General features: G+C 41.9%; 1 protein-coding gene across 2 annotated transcripts in view; it reads left to right on the top strand.

Moving 5' to 3' along the window:
• Positions 1–761: 761 nt before the first annotated feature.
• The window catches only part of LOC110489841 (solute carrier organic anion transporter family member 5A1), a 95,879-nt gene continuing 77,303 nt past the window's right edge, over positions 762–19,337 (top strand). The window contains exons 1-2 of one of the 2 annotated variants that reach the window (XM_021562783.2): positions 762–868; positions 1,394–3,104. In XM_021562783.2, the coding sequence (XP_021418458.2) occupies positions 2,102–3,104 (1,003 nt within the window). In that variant the 5' untranslated portion in view covers positions 762–868; positions 1,394–2,101. Of the gene's footprint in view, positions 936–1,393; positions 3,105–19,337 lie in introns of both variants that reach the window. The other variant, XM_021562784.2, reaches the window with a different exon arrangement.

The raw sequence follows: 19,337 nt of genomic DNA, 5'->3' as shown, positions 1-19,337 counted from the left end.
TTAAGATACTGTCAAATTCATGGCCACTTTACAGGGCTTTACAGGGTTTTTAACAGAGTACCCCTGCTCTAGGTTATTTGAAGGTGGGGGCTAATAGTTATATTAATGCTCCAGTGTGTTTACCTATCTAGGCTAATTAATAAGAAAGCTAATAAGGTTTTGAATAAAACATAGGCTACTTAAATACGTTTTACCTTATAGAGAGCATTATGCGAGAAAACATATTTGATATATATGGAGAAAACTACAGCAGCAAACAACAAACGCAATGCTTTAAAATTAATTCACATACATTGAGTTTACAAGCTGCATAGCATTTGAATTGAAAGTATTCCTTACTTTCAATTCAAATGCCATGCAACTTCTGGATAAGTGGCTGCAGTAAGGTTTTTTCCCCCAAGAATAGAGGCGATTGTGCAAATAGCCAATTCATTCCCGCAGTCAAACCCCGGTGGGGTCAACGAGGGTCCCAGCTGTCGATTATAATGCTGTGTTCTGAATGAGCTGAGCGGCTGACCAATCATTTTGGAACTTTGTGTCTCACTGTCCACATAATCGATTACATTTATAGCGAAACATCCATCATCTTTTCTGACGCTCCGTGTGTCGTTTTCACGACAATCCGAGTAGGCTAGAGCAGACAATCACCACTTGTTTCTCATGTTTGGAGAGAACGTAAGGGAAATTAAGGGAGAGCATGGCGATGGAAGGACTACAAATCCCGGTCGCTTGCGTGAAAAATGATTCGCCCCTTTACATTAGCCTATTCCCCCACACCACCCGCAATCTCATTCACTGAGTGGCAGCGTTGGAGACAACAGCCTACTTCCGTCTCTCGGTCCTGCGCGAGGATTCGAGCCTCAATACGGTAAACGATGGCATCTTACGGTCGCTTTTCTCTTTACATTGTCTGGAAGTTTGGTGTCAACATAACAGTTAAGTTCAAGAACGGTTACAGCTGTATGTCTGAATAGTTACTTGAATCATGTAGCCTATATTTTCTGAAAGGGTAACCAGTGGTGTTTTTCATTGTTCTCTGAATTAATCGCTTGACAGAACGGGAGATTTGCTATGGCAGGTTTTTAATTTCGACTCAATTATGTTGATTTGTTTTGTAAGAAATTACTGTTTCTTGTTGACCGTTATTCATCGAATATGTAACCTATATCGTATGACTTGTTTAAAAAATGACACAATGTTGCCAGTGGGATATAGGAAAGACGAACCACGATGGAGATGTAACACATGTAACAACCTTGTACACATGGAGAATAGCCTATTTGTCAATCAATCAAATGTATTTATAAAGCCCTTCTTACACCAGTTTATGTCACAAAGTGCTGTCAGGTGAATGCTTTTGTGGTTAATTGTCTCCGCTGTCATTTCTCTGTAGGATTCTGCTCAGCTGTTTGAGAGAGAAACAAGCTTCCCCACGAGGACTTAATGCAGTGACAACTAAACAAAGAGCGATCAAATCACCACTGACCAGAAAAACGAAAAACAGGACAAAAAAAAAAAAAAACTATACAAAGGATCTATTATCTTCTCCAAATCCAAACATCTCAGATAGCTTACATAGTTCCCTTAGTGTTTTGCTTGCTTGTTGCCTGTCAACAGAATTACTTCATATAAATAACGGTCGGGCTGGCTCGCTGGAATCACACAGTTGAAAAACGTTATGTTTTTCTATCCAACCCAGATAGCGCTGTTTAGTTGTTTGTGAGATATTTTTCTTGATTTATTTTAGCCCAAATGAGGAGCATACATAGTATGTTTGTGATATAAGCAAAGCAGCATTGCTCTGCTAAGTGCAAACAGCAATGCAGCTGAATCATGTCCATTGCTAGAGAGTCCCACCAGCACCAACACAGGTCTCCATATCTACTGTCAGGGCAGTGTACTTTCTACTGCTGTCTGCCCAGAAGTATTAGTAGTCACACTAGTACTGTGTGCTAATGTGGCTCTAGCTATCCACTCTGAGACACTGGCCCCCAGAAAGAGTAGTTGCTGCCTGAGCAACAGCTAATGGGGATCCAAATAAGCTAAGCTGAGATACAGTGATACTCAAGCCTTAGTTATCTTCAGTAGCCCAACAAACACAATGATGTCATCAGACAACGACGAGACGGGCTCCGACCTATCAGATTCCCTGGAGGTCCGTGAGGTCCTACAGTTCCAGAACCAGTATCAGTACATGACCCATGACACAGGGAGCTGCTTCAAGTCCAAGAGTCTCCCCATCCTGAATGGGCCCTGTCTGTCAGGCTGTGATGAGCCTCTGCTGGGGGAACCACGTTTGGTCCATACCACCCAAACCTCCATGGCCACAGCAGCCACCGACCACCACAGCAGCCAGCTCCATCGCCAAACCCCCACTGACCCTGACTCTAGCCAGGCAGAGTCTCCCTCCTTTCTGACAGACTTCAAGCTCCAGTCCCCCTCGGCCTCCAGCCTGATGGGGCTGAGAAGCTCCATGGCCACTGGAGCCAGGGATAAGAAACTAGGCTTCTCTTTAACCCGCTTCCTCCGTATCCCCGCCAGCAAGTATGTGCAAGCCATCCTGGCCGACTCGCGCTGCTTCCTGTTCTGCATGTGCTACCTGACGTTCATCCAGTCGCTGATGGTATCGGGCTACCTGAGTAGCGTCATCACCACCATCGAGAAGCGTTACAGCCTCCGCAGCTCCGAGTCCGGCCTTCTTGTCAGCTGCTTTGACATCGGCTCTCTCTTCGTCGTCGTCTTCATCTCCTACTTTGGAGGCAGGGGTCAGAGGCCGCGTTGGCTGGCGGTAGGAGGGGTGTTCATAGCCGTAGGAGCGGCTCTGTTCTCCTTGCCACACTTCATCTCACCACCCTACCAGATCCAGGAGCTCAACTCGTCCACGGGCCACGAGGGTCTGTGCCAGAGCGGGAACGGCAGCGGGCGGGATGCCTTGGACGTGGCGTCGTGCCCCCGAGACCAGGAGGGTAACGAACACAACCTGTACGTGGCGCTATTTATCTGTGCACAGATCCTGGTGGGTATGGGGTCGACGCCCATCTATACCCTGGGACCCACCTACCTGGACGACAACGTCAAGAAGGAGAATGCCTCCCTCTACCTCGGTAAGACACCTTTGATTAATCGTTATATATCTGTTATAACAATCTAATTTCTAAAGGTTTTTACTGGCCCCCTTTGCTGAGTAAATTGGGCTACTGACTGTTTCAGGTGTTATTAAACGTATGTAGCTTGTGCATACAATACAGTATATATATATCCCTGGAAAGTGGAATTTCGCGGATCATGAGGTTCACATCAAGTTCTCATAGTCCTGTCATATGTTCTCATCAGAGTTGGGGTCAATTCCAATTCAATTAGAAATTCTTGAATTCACTCATGAAGTGGAGAATGTATGTTCACATTAACATTGACATTTGAGTCATTTAGCAGACACTCTTACCCAGAGTGACTTAGTTAGTGCATTCATCTTAAGAATGCTAGGTTGGGAGAACCATATCACAGTCATAATAAGTACATTTTTCCACAATAAAGTAGCTATCAGCAAAGTTAGAGCTAGTAAGGTGGGAAGAAAAGTAAAGTGGAAGTGTTAGTTCACAAAATACTTTTTGGGGGGTGGAGGTGAGGTTGTGCAGTGGAATTATTTAAGGTCGAATAAAAAAAAAAAAAGAATTTCAACAATCTTTAGGTTATGGGATTGGAATTGAATTGGAATTAAACGTTTTGTATTGGAATTGTAAAAACATTTCATCTTTGGAATTGAATTGAATTAGAATTCAATATATGTACATTTCACAGTTATGTAATGGAGTTAATGCACTTAGTATAAAACATTGACTGCAGGATTTTAAAATAATAATTTAAACTTGTATTTCTATATTTCAAGTATAACTAGTATAGTGACATAATCATTCTGAGGAATTGCAATTGAATTGAATTTACAGTCAGAGGGAATTTAATTAGAATTTAATTAGTGGAATTAACCCCAACCCTGGTTCTCATATTGTACGTTCTCCAATGCGTTCTGTTTAGCATAGAGGTCGGGGGATGAACAGGGACGGGAACAGACATTCCTCTCAGAGCTCTCGGGACACACAATTAGCCGTCGCTAACAGAATTAGTCTCAATTAGCTTTGCTGATTGGGTTCCGTTATAAATGTGGCTAGACCGGCACATGTGGAGGTTACGGTGAGGGATGGTCTTCCATATCTCTCTACCGTATCTCTACTCGACTAGTCTAGCCCCCTGTAGAACCCAGGTTCCTAAAATGTCTCCTTATGACTAGAGCCTTTCCTCTGTAGTTCACCTCACATCTTCATGGAACTCTAACAAAGGCAAGCTGTCAGCAGTTTGTACACAATTATGTCAATTATGAGCAGACTAATGATGTGATAAATAATGTAAACACAGAGTGGTGGGTTGGACTCTTAAGGGCAGGATCTAGAGGGCAGTCTGCCCATACCCCCCAGCTGGGTAATTGGGGCAAAGGGGACAACCCTCAGTCTGGGGTAACAGCTGCTTAATGTCCCAACACTGGCAGAGACAGGGTGTTACGTCAGTGTTTCCCCTATACTGCTAAATCGTGGCTGCCACTGCATTTAAAATGCCTGAATTTAAAATGGATCAAATTGAGATTTTGTGTCACTGATCTACACACAACATCCCATAATATTCAAGTGGAATTATGTTTTTAGAAATGTTTACAAATTAAAAATGAAAAGCTGAAATGTCTTGAGTCAATAAGTATTCAACCCCTTTGTTATGGCAAGCCTAAATAAGTTCAGGAGTAAAAATGTGCTTAACAAGTCACATAATAAGTTGTGTGGACTCACCCTGTGTGCAATAATAGTGTTTAACATGATTTTTGAATGACTACCTCATATCTGTACACTACACACACAGTGGTTCGTCCTTTAAAAGTTGCAGCGTACTGCAGCACAGCTTGCGTGGTGCCGCAGAATTCTATGGCACGTTATTTAATTTCCAACCACTGGTACCATTAATGCTAGTTAGTGCTAGTTTGACCACCAGAGGGCATCTTTGAGAAGTGTTTCATAGCCTTCAATAGTGGCTGTGTTCGAGAATTTAAAACCTTTTTTTGTAAAAACATAATATATGGGACTGATTTTAAGAAATGTTGCTTAATTAATTTGATTAATATTATGGTGTTTCCGTTGGGATGGAACGTAAAATATGGCACTGTACAACGTGATGGGCGGGAGTAGGATACAGTGCTTGGCTATTTAGCTAAAGAATCCCTGTGTTGTGCAGGCACGTGGGAGACCAGGGTTCAATTCCCAGATGGGGAGGAAGGAGTAGGCTGTCCTTGTAAATAAAAATGTGTTCTTAACTGACTTGAATAGTTAAATAAAGGATACACTAAGAGCATAACATTTCTACACCCTAACTGTGTCATTTTCATCTAACCAATACCCAAACGAAGATTCAGTGAAAATAAAAATCTCATTGATTTATCAAGACCAGTCCCCATGCTTTTCTCAGAATAGAGCAAAATGGTGCTAAAATAGTTGTAGGCTATTGATTCAAATCCTATTGCTAACTTCAATATGCCCTTTAAATAAATAAAACCTACACCACTTTTAACAGCACATTACTCAACGCTAGTGAGACTCATAGGCCTACAGTATATCGACAAATGTGACGTGACTCTCCGCCAATAATTAGATATAGAGGATTGGAGGATTCTAAATTAAAACCAAAAGCCGCCTCATGGGTCTCCCGGTGGCGCCCAACATGAGTATCTGTAGCAACTAATTTTGCATTGTGATGCGGTGACCTAGACAGCGACGCCAATGGGGAGGCCCCATCCACAAACTATCAAAATACAGAGAGGTTTTGGTCAAGGTATATTGTCCTGCTAACAGCCCATAATGGGCTATGATAATACTGTACATGGTGTCCAGGTCAGGATAACCAAAACATGTCTTAATTAAAGACCGGGCTACACTACTACAGTAAGTGCAAAATCATCCAAATAAAAGAATAAAAACCTTAGTGTAACAACAGTTTTAGTAAGTCATACTGAAGCTGTGCACAATTATCAGTTTCTATTTAGGTTTATGTCGCCCATTCATTGTCAATTAGAGACACATTATAGAACCCAAAAGCATCATCAGGACTCTAACTTCCCCTTGCACTGGTCTGGAGCAATGAAGTGGTGACGCAGGGTACCGTACTAAACCACAAAGGACCTCTAAGTACCGCAGCATAATCACTAAACTTTTAGTGGAGCAACCACTGTACAATTATCTGTAAGGTCCCTCAGTCGAGCAGTGAATTTGAAACGCAGATTCAACCAGAAACACCAGGGAGGTTTCCCAATTCCTCACAATGAAAATAAAAATCAGACATTGAATATTCCTTTGAGCATGGTAGTTATTAATTACACTTTGGATGGTGTATCAATACACCCAGTCACTACAAAGACCTCAATCCTATAGAACATGTGAGGGCAGAACTTAAAAAGCGTGTGCGAGCAAGGAGGCCTACAAACCTGACTCAGTTACACCAACTCTGCCAGGAGGAATGGGACAAAATTCACCCAACTTATTGTGGGAAGCTTGTGGAAGGCTACCCGAAACATTGACCCAAGTTAAACAATTTAAAGGCAATGCTAACAAATACTAATTGTATGTGTGTGAACTTCTGTTCCACTGGGAATGTGATGAAATAAATAAAAGCTGAAATAAATCATCCTCTCTACTATTATTCTGACATTTCACATTCTTAAAATAAAGTGTTGATTCTAATTGACCCGAGACAGGGAATTTGTACTAGGATTAAATGTCAGGAATTGTGAAAAAACTGAGTTTAAATGTATTTAGCTTAGGTGTATGTAAACTTCCAACTTCAACTGTATTTAAATTAAATATATATGTAATTTTCAATCAACTTTTTCAATAAACTAAATACATGTTTTCACTTTGTCATTATGGGGTATTGTGTGTAGATGGGTGAAAAAAACAAATATTGGATCTATTTTTAATTCAGGCTGTAACACAACAAAAGTAAGTCGAGGGGGATGAATCATTTCTGAAGGCACTGCATGCATTAGTAAGCGTGCCTGCATGTGTCCTGGTTTGTGTGTATGTGTTTGTGTAAGAGAGAGAGAGAGCAAGAGAGAGAGAGAGATGAATGGAGGGTTGAAGGTTGAGCTGACAAGGCCCCTCACATCATTACCTACCCTACGGAGCATGCTTAGCAGAGTCCACCTACACTACACACAAACTGCCTGCAGGACCAATAATTGACCGTCCCTTACGACACAAGACTCCAGCGGTGGCTGGGACTGCACTGGGAGAAAAACATGGCTGTGATATTAGCCTTCTTTAACCCTGGCTTTAACAGGATGCTCTGGGCAAACACATCACCCCTGTAAGGCTGATTAGAGGCAGCATTCGTAGAGATAGTGGCCCAAATTGCACCATATTCCCTATCTTGCATTACTTTTGACCAGAGCGTATAGGAATAGGGTTCCATTTGGGATACAGTCTGTGACAGAGGCACCAGTCGCTAGGCTAGCGTTCCGTTGACCGTGTTGGCTTTGTTCAGTCCGTCACTCAACGTTGATGATAGTCTGTTTCATTTCAACAGTAGTGTTGTTGGTGATTACAAGGACTTGAGACTTGTCTGTGCATGTCAACTTACTGTGAATAGGAGATGAGCAGATAAAAAATCCTTTGGCTCTTCTAAGGTATGTGCGTGCGTGAGTGAGGGTGTGTTGACTTCTACATAAGGTCATTAACGATAGTGACAGATATCCACAGGGTTTATTCTGCGTGTGTTTTTTTGGTCCGCCTATTTCCAAACAGTAAAAAAAAATGTTTCAGTGTTAACTTAAACGACTAAAAGCAGATAGAAAGTATGTAGAAAAGATCATGGACCTAAATATTTTTAAATGAAATGATCTTTGAGAACCAATAATCATCAAAATAAAAGCTAGACAGTCAGGGGAAGTATTTTTGTCATGGCATGGTGCCCCCATTTATTTTGTTATAACATTTGAGTCACTCAGATAGCATAAGCCATGGCAAAATGCGTAGAACACAAAATTAGCTTTAAAACTGCAACATTTTCTCTCCGCAACATGTAAAAAGGTGTAGAATTGCAAGAAATTTGCTTTAAAACAGCTACATTTTGGCCTGCGGCCAACAGGAGGGCACCAGTTACCACAACCCCACCATGACCACCACCTCAGCTCCTTTTTGACCCAGAATAAACCCTGATACAGTTATTTTTAAAAATTGGATTGCCTTTGTCTTTAAATTGTTTGTGTGTCTGTGTGTCTCTGTATGTGTGTGTGTGTGTGTGTGTGTGTGTGTGTGTGTGTGGTACATGGGGTGTGTATCCTTCTTCATCTGTTCAAGCCTTAACTCCCTTATCTTACCTCATTTGCACATAGACCTTTTGTTCTACTGTATGTTTTGTTTATTCCATGTGTAACTCTGTGTTGTTGTATGTGTCGAATTGCTACGCTTTATCTTGGCCAGGTTGCAGTTGCAAATGAGAACTTGTTCTCAACTAGCCTATCTGGTTAAATAAATGTGAAATAAAATAAATAAATAAAGTGTGTGCGAGCGAAGGTATTCCTCAAAAGTGGCTCCCCATACCCATAAAATGTTGACCTTATCACTATGGAAACAGCAGAGGTATGGGGGTGACTTTTACCTCTTCTCTTCCTCTCTCTCTCCTCACACTCCCACTCTTCTGTCCCTGGCTGTGTCCCAAATGGCTCTTTATTCCCCATGGACCCTGGTCAAAAGTAGTGCACTATAAAGGGAATAGGGAGCCATTTGGGATGGAACAAGACTCTCTTCACAGTCCCCACCCCTCTCTCCCTCTTGCCTTTTAAAACATATGTGTACTCACATTGATATACCCCTATCTATCCATCTACTGTAGTTCAGATTAGAGGTTGACCGATTAATCGGAATGGCCGATTTCAGGTTTTCATAACAATCGGAAATCGATATTTTTGGACACCGATTTGGCCGATTTAAAATATATATATATATATATATATATATATATATATATTTTTTTTCACCTTTATTTTACTAGGCAAGTCAGTTAAGAACGCATTCTTATTTTCAATGACGGCCTAGGAACGGTGGGTTAACTGCCTTGTTCTGGGGCAGAACTACAGATTTTTACCTTGTCAGCTCAGGGATTCAATCTTGCAACCTTGCGGTTAACTAGTCCAACGCTCTAACCACCTGCCTCTCATTGCTCTCCACGAGGAGCCTGCCTGTTACGCGAATGCAGTAAGCCAAGGTAAGTTGCTAGCTAGCATTAAACCTATCTTATAAAAAACAATCAATCAATCAATCATAATCACTAGTTAACTACACATGGTTGGTGATATTAGTAGTTTATCTAGCGTGTCCTGCGTTGCATATAATCGATGTGGTGCGTATCGTTGCTCCAATGTGTACCTAACCATAAACATCAATGTCTTTCTTAAAATCAATACACAGAAGTATATATTTTTAAACCTGCATATTTAGCTGAAAGAAATCCAGGTTAGCAGGCAATATTAACCAGGTGAAATTGTGTCACTTCTCTTGCGTTCATTGCACACAGAGTCAGTGTATGGGCCAACTAATTTGCCAGCATTTTACGTAATTATGACATAACATTGAAGGTTGTGCAATGTAACAGCAATATTTAGACTTATGGATGCCACCCGTTAGATAAAATACGGAACGGTTCCGTATTTCACTGAAAGAATAAACGTCTTGTTTTCGAGATGATAGTTTCTGGATTCGAACCATATTAATGACCTAAGGCTCATATTTCTGTGTGTTATTATGTTTTAATTAAGTCTATGATAGAGCAGTCTGACTGAGCGATGGTAGGCAGCAGCAGGCTCATAAGCATTCATTTAAAGAGCACTTTTGTGTGTTTGCCAGCAGCTGTTTATGACTTCAAACCTATCAACTCCCGAGATTAGGCTGGTGTAACCAATGTGAAATGGCTAGCTAGTTAGCGAGGTGCGCACTAATAGCATTTCAAACATCACTCGCTCTGAGACTTGGAGTAGTTGTTCCCCTTGCTCTGCATGGGTAACGCTGCTTCGAGCCCAGGTAGGAGCGAGGAGAGGGATGGAAGCTATACTGTTACACTGGCAATAATAAAGTGCCTATAAGAACATCCAATAGTCAAAGATTAATGAAATACAAATGGTATAGAGAGAAATAGTCCTATAATTCCTATAATAACTACAACCTAAACCTGGGAATATTGAAGACTCATGTTAAAAGGAACCACCAGCTTTCATATGTTGTCACATTCTGAGCAAGGAATTTAAACGTTAGCTTTTTTCCATGGCACATATTGCACTTTTACTTTCTTCTCCAACACTTTGTTTTTGCATTATTTAAACCAAATTGAACATGTTTGATTATTTATTTGAGGCTACATTTATTTTATTGATGTATTATATTAAGTTAAAATAAGTGTTCATTCAGTATTGTTGTAATTGTCATTATTTCAAATACATGTATTTTTAAATTGGCCGATTAATCGGTATCGGCTTTTTTTGGTCCTCCAATAATCGGTATCGGTATCAGCGTTGAAAAATCTTTATCGGTCAACCTCTAGTTCAGATTGCACTACTTTTGTCTTTCCAGGATTCTCTGGTTAGGAGTGTTGTTGGTGATGGCTTTTGACCTGTCTCTGGACTGGTCTCCTTTTTAACCACAAATCAAATGGTTCAGTCCCTCCATGCACTCCTCGCCCCCCTCAGTGATACCAGAGCAGTGAAGTAGTGCTCTAAAGAATTAGCTCGAAACATTTATAAACTAATAATAATTCGAGAGCTCTTCTTGACAATTGATGGCCTGATAAAGCCTACCCCTGCAAACCTATGTGAACTTTCCTCCAAATGTGATGAGTTTGCAGTATATTTGAGAGATAAGATAACAAACTTTAGGCTGGGTATCAGTCAAGCAAGACCTGATGAGGAGTTTGATGATATACTGTACGTGCCGAAGACTACCATGCAGAGCCACTACGGATTTATTTTCCCTGGTTGACACAGACATGCTCAGGAAAGTAATATCACAACTTAGGCCTTCTACCTGTCTATCCCCACCACCTTCTTCAAAACAGGTTTTAATTGCATATCTGAAGAAGTGCAAGCTATTGTTAATCACTCCCTGTCCACGGGCACTTTCCCCACCACACTAAAAACTGCTGTGGTGAAATGCCTTCTGAAGAAAAGTGATCTAGATTCTTCAGCTTTTAGCCATTTTCAGCCAATCTCTAACCTTCCATTATTAAGCAAAATTCTGGAGAAATTGGTGTTCTAAAAGCAAAATGATTTTCTAACTGCCAACTATATGTAAAAAGAAAAAATCCAATCTGGTTTTCGGGCCCACCACAACACAGAGACGGCCTTAGTTAAAGTGGTAAATTATCTTAGAGCCAACACAGGTACCAAACAGCTCTCTGTCTTGGATTTAAGTTCCGCATTCAACACTGTTGACCATGACGTCCTTCTGGATAGACTGGAGAGGTGGGTTGGCTTCTCCAGTCCAGTTCTAAATTGGGACCTTTTGTCACCCTTGGTGAACATAACTCATAGAAAATACATATCACATGTGGCATTCCACAAGGTTTGATTTTGGGTTCGGTACTGTTCAGTTTATATATGTTCCCCCTTGGCAGCGTTATCAGAAAGCACAGCATTTATTTAGACTGTTCCGTGGACAATACACAACTTTACATTTCTGTGTCACCAGAGGATTTTAGCTGCACAAATAAATGATTAGAATATATTAGTGATTTAAATACTTCGATGGCTCACAACTTCCTTCAGCTAAATCAAAACAAGACTGAGGTACACTACATGACCAAAAGTATGTGGACACCTGCTTGTCGAACATCCCATTCCAAAATTATGGGCATTAATATAGAGTTGGTCCCCCCTTTACTGCTATAACAGCCTCCACTCTTCTGGGAAAGCTTTCCACTAGATGTTGGAACATTGCTGCGGGATTGCTTCCATTCAGCCACAAGAACATCAGTGAGGTGAGGTCGGGGCACTGATGTTGGGCAATTAGGCCTGGCTTACAGTCAGCGATCCAATTCATCCCAAAGGTGTTCGATGGGGTTCAGGTCAGGGCTCTGTGCAGGCCAGTCAAGTTCTTCCACACCGATCTCGACAAACCATTTCTTTATGGACCTCGCTTTGTACACAGGGGCATTGTCATTCTGTGACAGGAAGGCCTTCCCCAAACTGTTGCCATGAAGTTTGAAGCACAGAATCATCTATAATGTAATTGTATGCTGTAGCGTTAAGATTTCCCTTCACTGGAACTAAGGGGCCTAGCCCTAACCATGAAAACAGCCAATATTCCTCCTCTACATAACTTTACGGTTAGCGCTATGCATTTGGGCAGGTAGTGTACTCCTGACATCCGCCAAAACCCAGATTTGTCCGTCGGACTGACAGATGGTGAAGCGTGATTCATCACTCCAGAGAATTTGTTTCCTCTGTTCCAGAGTCAGCAGGTAGCCTAGTGGTTAGAGCATTAACTGAAAAGTTGATAGATCAAATCCCTGAGCAGACAAGGTAAAAATCTGTCATTCTGCCCCAGAGCAAGGCAGTTAACCCACTGTTCCCTGGGTGCTGAAGATGTGGATGTTGATTAAGGCAGCCCCCTGCACCTCTATGATTCAGAGGGGTTGGGTTAAATGTGGAAGACACATTTCAGTTGAATACATTCAGTTGTACAACTGACTAGGTATCCCCCTTTCCCCCAATAGCAGCAAGCTTTACACCACTGAAGTCAACACTTGGCATTGCCCATAGTGATCTTAGGCTTGTGGAAACCCATTTTCATGAAGCTCGCGACGAACAGTTCTTGTGCTGACGTTGCTTCCAGAGGCAGTTTGGAACTCAGTAGTGAGTGTTGCAACCGAGGACAGACGATTTTTATGTGCTACTCGCTTCAGCACTCGGCGGTCCCGTTCTGTGAGCTTGTGTGGCCTACCACTTTGCGGCTGAGCCATTGTTGCTCCTAGACGTTTTCCACTTCACAATAACAACATTTACAGTTAGTGATGCACCGATATTACATACCGATATCCAATATTTTCATTGCCAAAAAAAACGATACAGATAACCGATATTACTTTTTTTTGTGGCCTTTCAAGCATTCTAGAACAGTTAAATAGTTCACACACACACACACACACACTCACACACGCAGCGGTCTAAGGCACTGCATTTCAGTGAAGAGGCGTCACTACAGTCCCTGGTTCAAATCCAGGCTGTATCACTTCCGGCTGTGATTGGGAGTAACTGTTTCTTGTCTGCATCAAAGTAGCTGTCCTTGTACCTAGCATCGAACACGGTGGTGACACAGTAAAGAGAGAATGCTATCGAATCGCTTGTTCACAGCCTGTGTCGGCAGTTTTGTTGAGCAGGCTTTTCAGTGCCGTGACCGAGGGTATCACGTCTGCTACAGGCGCAGTTGATGAGCTTATTTCTCGAGTCAGTTGTTCGAATGGAGCTAGGAGTGTGTTCATGTTTCCGAGTTTCAAACATGTTCTCAAATGACATTGAAATGGCAGCATCGGTATGACAACCAGCACATTCTTGAGCATGCAATACAGCTTTCCTCAGTACGAAATCATCGTCGACCCACTGTGCTGTCAGACTCAGCATGCTCATGGGGCTGACATCGCTGGTCCAAATGTCAGTCATGAAGCTAATAGCAGTGACGCTATTACTGTGTAACTCCGGGAGGGCAACATCTGAAAAATAGTGTGTAGTGTGTACTGCTGCTCGACCAGTCGGTGAAAGCCAACATCACCTACGACAGAGAACGGTTGATTGTCAAGGGCAATGAATTCCATTATCTTGGCTTTAATGGATTTCACCTTTAAGTCGTCTCGCTGAAATTGTCTTACTCTTTCAAATGACTGCTTGACTTGTTGACTGCTCGATCCAAGCAGCAGACATTGTGGGCTAAGTTAGGAATGCTGTATTTCAAGTGGCGTCATTACGTCATGTACCCACGTTATATAGCTATGCACGTCAGCTTTGACATCGATTTTGCACATCGGCGTTAATCTAGACTTTGGGCCGATGCCGATGTTGGCATTTTTAGCTAATATCGACTGTTTCCAATAAGTTCACCGATATATCGTGCATCCCTACTTACAGTTTACCGGGGCAGCTTTATCAGGGCAGAAATTTGACAAACTGCCACGTTGAAAGTCACTGAGCTCTACAGTAAGGCCATTCTACTGCCAATGTTTGTCTATGGAGATTGCATGGCTGTGTGCTCGATTTTATACACCTGTCAGCAATGGTTGTGGCCGAAATAGCAGAATCCTCTAATTTAAAGGGGTGTCCACATACTTTTGTATATATTGTGCTTATTGTTCGTGCCAAAGCACAGAGAGCGAATCTGTCCACACATTGTAATTCACGGCAATAAAGATAAAACACCAGGTAAAAAACCTAGCTTTTATTTTAGATTCTGAACTCAATTTCGAATCACACATGAGGAATGTGACCAAAATAGCTTTTTACCACCTGAGGAACATTGCCAAGGTGTGGCCGTTTCTCTCTTAGTCTGATACAGAGAGACTCATCCATGCTTTTATTACAAGCAGGGCTGGAACTGTGGTCATTTTAAAAAGAGATCTTAAAATACATATTTTTAGCTTTGCTTTACCTTTGGGTGCTTTTTAGTCGTTCAGTTTTTATTGTTTTTCTTTTGTTTTTAATCCTCTTATGTTTGTTGTGTAGTAAACATTTCACAAAAACACATCGTTTTTGTTCGTTTTTTTTCTCCTGTGAAGCACATTGATTCCATGTCTGAAATGTGCTGTATAAATAAAGCTTGATTTGATTTGATGCCTGCATTGACTGCAGTCAGCTGAAAGGACTGGTTTGTTTGGACTGGTTTGTTTCTTTGTCTTAACAGTGCATACGAACTCCTGTAAGATCTCACTGTCTTTATCTTTGAGCATAAACTGTTCTGCTACTGTGGCAAGCAGAGCTCATGTGTGTGTCCAGTGTGTGTCCCCGTACACACACACACACACACACACACACACACACACACACACACAGAGTGCTCTCCTCTCTGCTCTCCTCCGATAAATTTCGAAAGAGAAGAGCTGCTCAGAGTCTTAGTCCCCCCCATGCTCGCTCCCCCTGTGTGAGTGAGTACCGGAGTGCGTGTGTGGATGGAGTGTGCTTTGTGTGTGATATTGCAACCCCACATGTACCTTATGTTGTGTTCTGAGAGTAAGGACAGAAGGTTTAGCACATCTGTCTTCTTCTGCTTTTCAGTCACTCAGGGGATATCTGTAGTGGTCTCAGTCTATGGCTCTCTCTCTCTCTCTCTCTCTCTCTCTCTCTCTCTCTCTCTCTCTCTCTCTCTCTCTCTCTCTCTCTCTCTCTCTCTCTCTCTCTCTCTCTCTCTCTCTCTCTCTCTCTCTCTCTCTCTCTCTCTCTCTCTCTCTCTCTCTCTCTCTCTCTCTCTCTCTCTCTCTCTCTCTCTCTCTCTCTCTCTCTCTCTCTCTCTCTCTCTCTCTCTCTCTCTCTCTCTTTCTGCTCGCTTAGTCAATTGACCTATATACAGTATCCTGTCCTGATTAGAAACAACCAAAGGTAGACACACACACACTCACTCACACACACACACACTGTCCCTCTGGTCTGGTAGATCATGTTTCGGGTGCAAACAGGGCACACGTTTGCCCTTCTCACAGACATATCCCTGTCCTGCTCTTTCAAAGTCCTATCTCTCTCTCTCTTTCGCTCTCTCTCGCTCTCTCTCTTCAATTCAATTCTCGCGGCTTTATTGGCATTGGAAACATATGTTAACATTGCCAAAGCAAGTGAAGTGGATCATTTACAAAAGTGAAATAAACAATACAAATGAACAGTAAACATTACCCTCACAGAAGTTCCAAAAGAACATTACAAATGTCATATTATGTACAGTGGCTTGCGAAAGTATTCACCTCCCTTGGCATTTTTCCTATTTTGTTGCCTTACAACTTGGAATTAAAATTTGTATCATTTGATTTACACAACATGCCTACCACTTTGAAGATGCAATTTCTTTCATTATTGTGAAACAAACAAGAAATAAGACAAAAAAACTAAAAACTTGAGCGTGTATAACTATTCACCACCCCCAAAGTCAATACTTTGTAGAGCTACCTTTTGCAGCAATTACAGCTGCAAGTCTCTTGGGGTATGTCTCTATAAGCTTGGCACATCTAGCCACTGGGATTTTTGCCCCATTTTTCAAGGTAAACTGCTCTAGCTCCTTCAAGTTGGATGGGTTCTGCTGGTGTACAGCAATCTTTAAGTCATACCACAGATTCTCAATTGGATTGAGGTCTGGTCTTTGACTAGGCCATTCCAAGACATTTAAATGTTTCCCCTTAAACCACTTGAGTGTTGCTTTAGCAGTATTCTTATGGTCATTGTCCTGCTGGAAGGTGAACCTCTGTCTCAGTCTCAAATCTCTGGAAGACCGAAACAAGTTTCCCTCAAGAATTTCCCTGTATTTTGCCCCATCCATCATTCCTTCAATTCTGACCAGTTTCCCAGTCCCTGCGGATGAAAATCATCCCCACAGCATGATGCTGCCACCACCATGCTTCATTGTGGGATGGTGTTCTTGGGCTGATGAGAAGTGTTGGGTTTGCGCCAGACATAGCATTTTCCTTGATGGCCAAAAAGCTCAATTTTCGTCTCATCTGACCAGAGTACTTTCTTCCATATGTTTGGGGAGTCTCCCACATGCCTTTTGGCGAACACCAAACATGTTTGCTTATTTTTTTCTTTAAGCAATGGCTTTTTTCTGGTCACTCTTCCTTAAAACCCAGCTCTGTGGAGTGTACGGCTTGAAGTGGTCCTATGGACAGATACTCCAATCTCAGCTGTGGAGCTTTGCAGCTCCTTCAGGGTTATCTTTGGTCTCTTTGTTGCCTCATCTCTTGGCAGGTTTGTTGGCAGGTTTGTTGTGGTGCCATATTCTTTCCATTTTTTAATAATGGATTTAATGGTGCTCCGTGGGATGTTCAAAGTTTCTGATATTTTTTTATAAACCAACACTGATCTGTACTTCTCCACAACTTTGTCCCTGATCTGTTTGGAGAGCTCCTTGGTATTCATGGTGCTGCTTGCTTGGTGGTGCCCCTTGCTTGGTGGTGTTGCAGACTCTGGGGCCTTTCAGAATATATACCGAAAGGCCCCTGATATATACATTATATATATGTGACACTTAGATTGCACGCAGGTGGACTTTATTTAACTAATTATGTGACTTCTGACGGTAATTGGTTGCACCACATCTAAATTTAGGGGCTTCGTAGCAAAGAGGGTGAATACATATGCACGCACCACTTTTCCGTTTTTTTATTTTTCATACATTTTTTGAAACAAGTAATGTTTTTCATTTTTCTTCACCAATTTGGACTATTTTGTGTATGTCCATTACATGAAATCCAAATAAAAACCTATTTAAATTATAGGTTGTAATGCAACAAAATAGGAAAAATGCCAAGGGGGATGAATACTTTTGCAAGGCACTGTATATGTACAGTGTTGTAACAATGTATAAATGGTTAAAGTACAAAAGAGAAAATAATTAAGCATAAATATGGGTTGTATTTACAATGGTGTTCTTCATTGGTTGACTTTTTCTTGTGGCAACAGGTCACAAATCTTGCTGCTGTGATGGCACACTGTGATATTTCACCCAGTAGATATGTTAGTTTATCAAAATCTTTTGGGGATTCTTTGTGGATCTGTGTAATCTGAGGCAAATATGTGTCTCTAATATGGTAATACATTTGGCAGGAGGGTAGTAAGTGCAGGTCAGTTTCCACCACATTTTGTGGGCAGTGTGCACATAGCCTGTCTTTCTTAATAGCAAGGCTATGCTCACTGAGTCTGTACATAGTCAAAGCTTTCCTTAAGTTTGGGTCAGTCAGATTGGTCAGGTATTCTGCCACTGTGTACTCTCTGTTTAGGGCCAAATAGCATTCTAGTTTGCTCTGTTATTTTGTTAATTCTTTCCAATGTGTCAAGTCATTTGTTTGGGTCTAGTTGTGTTGCTGTCCTGGGGCTCTGTGGGGTGTGTTTGTGTTTGTGAACAGAGCCCCAGGACCAGCTTGCTTAGGGGACTCTTCTCCAGGTTCATCTCCCTGTAGGTGATGACTTTATTATGGAAGGTTTGGGAATCACTTCCTTTTAGGTGGTTGTAGAATTCGCACCTCTCTCTCTGTGTGTGTCTCTATCTCTCTCTCGCTCTCTCTGTGTGTGTGTTTATCTCGCTCTGTGTTTATCTCGCTCTGTGTGTCTCTCTCTCTGTGTGTGTCTCTCTCTCTCTCTCTGTGTGTGTCTCTCTCTCTCTGTGTGTGTCTCTCTCTCTGTGTGTGTCTCTCTCGCTCTGTGTGTCTCTCGCTCTGTGTGTGTTTATCTCGCTCTCCCTCTCCCTCTCTCTCTCTCTCTCTCTCTCTCTCTCTCTCTCTCTCTCTCTCTCTCTCTCTCTCTCTGTGTCTCTCGCTCTCTGTGTGTGTCTCTCTCTCTGTGTGTGTCTCTCTCGCTCTGTGTGTCTCTCGCTCTGTGTGTGTTTATCTCGCTCTCCCTCTCTCTCTCTCTCTCTCTCTCTCTCTCTCTCTCTCTCTCTCTCTCTCTCACCACTGCGTCCTGTTTCAGAGGGTTACTCAGCAGAAGAGTATTTTTATAACCTTGCTGCCACAAGGTTACTACAGTCCATGACTCTATAACTTCTCCACTGAGTGGTCTTTACTACCCACTGTCACTACTATACTGAGTAGGTTTTACTACTGACTGTCACTACTATACTGAGTAGGTTTTACTACTGACTGTCACTACTATACTGAGTAGGTTTTACTACTGACTGTCACTACTATACTGAGTAGGTTCTACTACTGACTGTCACTACTATACTGAGTAGGTTTTACTACTGACTGTCACTACTATACTGAGTAGGTTTTACTACTGACTGTCACTACTATACTGAGTAGGTTTTACTACTGACTGTCACTACTATACTGAGTAGGTTTTACTACTGACTGTCACTACTATACTGAGTAGGTTTTACTACTGACTGTCACTACTATACTGAGTAGGTTTTACTACTGACTGTCACTACTATACTGAGTAGATTTTACTACTGACTGTCACTACTATACTGAGTAAGCTTAGTTTACTACTGACTGTCACTACTATACTGAGTAAGCTTAGTTTACTACTGACTGTCACTACTATACTGAGTAAGCTTAGTTTACTACTGATTGTTACC

The sequence above is a fragment of the Oncorhynchus mykiss genome, chromosome 15 (assembly GCF_013265735.2).
Source record: "Oncorhynchus mykiss isolate Arlee chromosome 15, USDA_OmykA_1.1, whole genome shotgun sequence".
NCBI classification, from domain to species: Eukaryota; Metazoa; Chordata; class Actinopteri; order Salmoniformes; family Salmonidae; genus Oncorhynchus; species Oncorhynchus mykiss.
The sequence above is the reverse complement of the archived record's forward strand: the minus strand, read 5'-3'. Positions and strand labels throughout refer to the sequence as shown.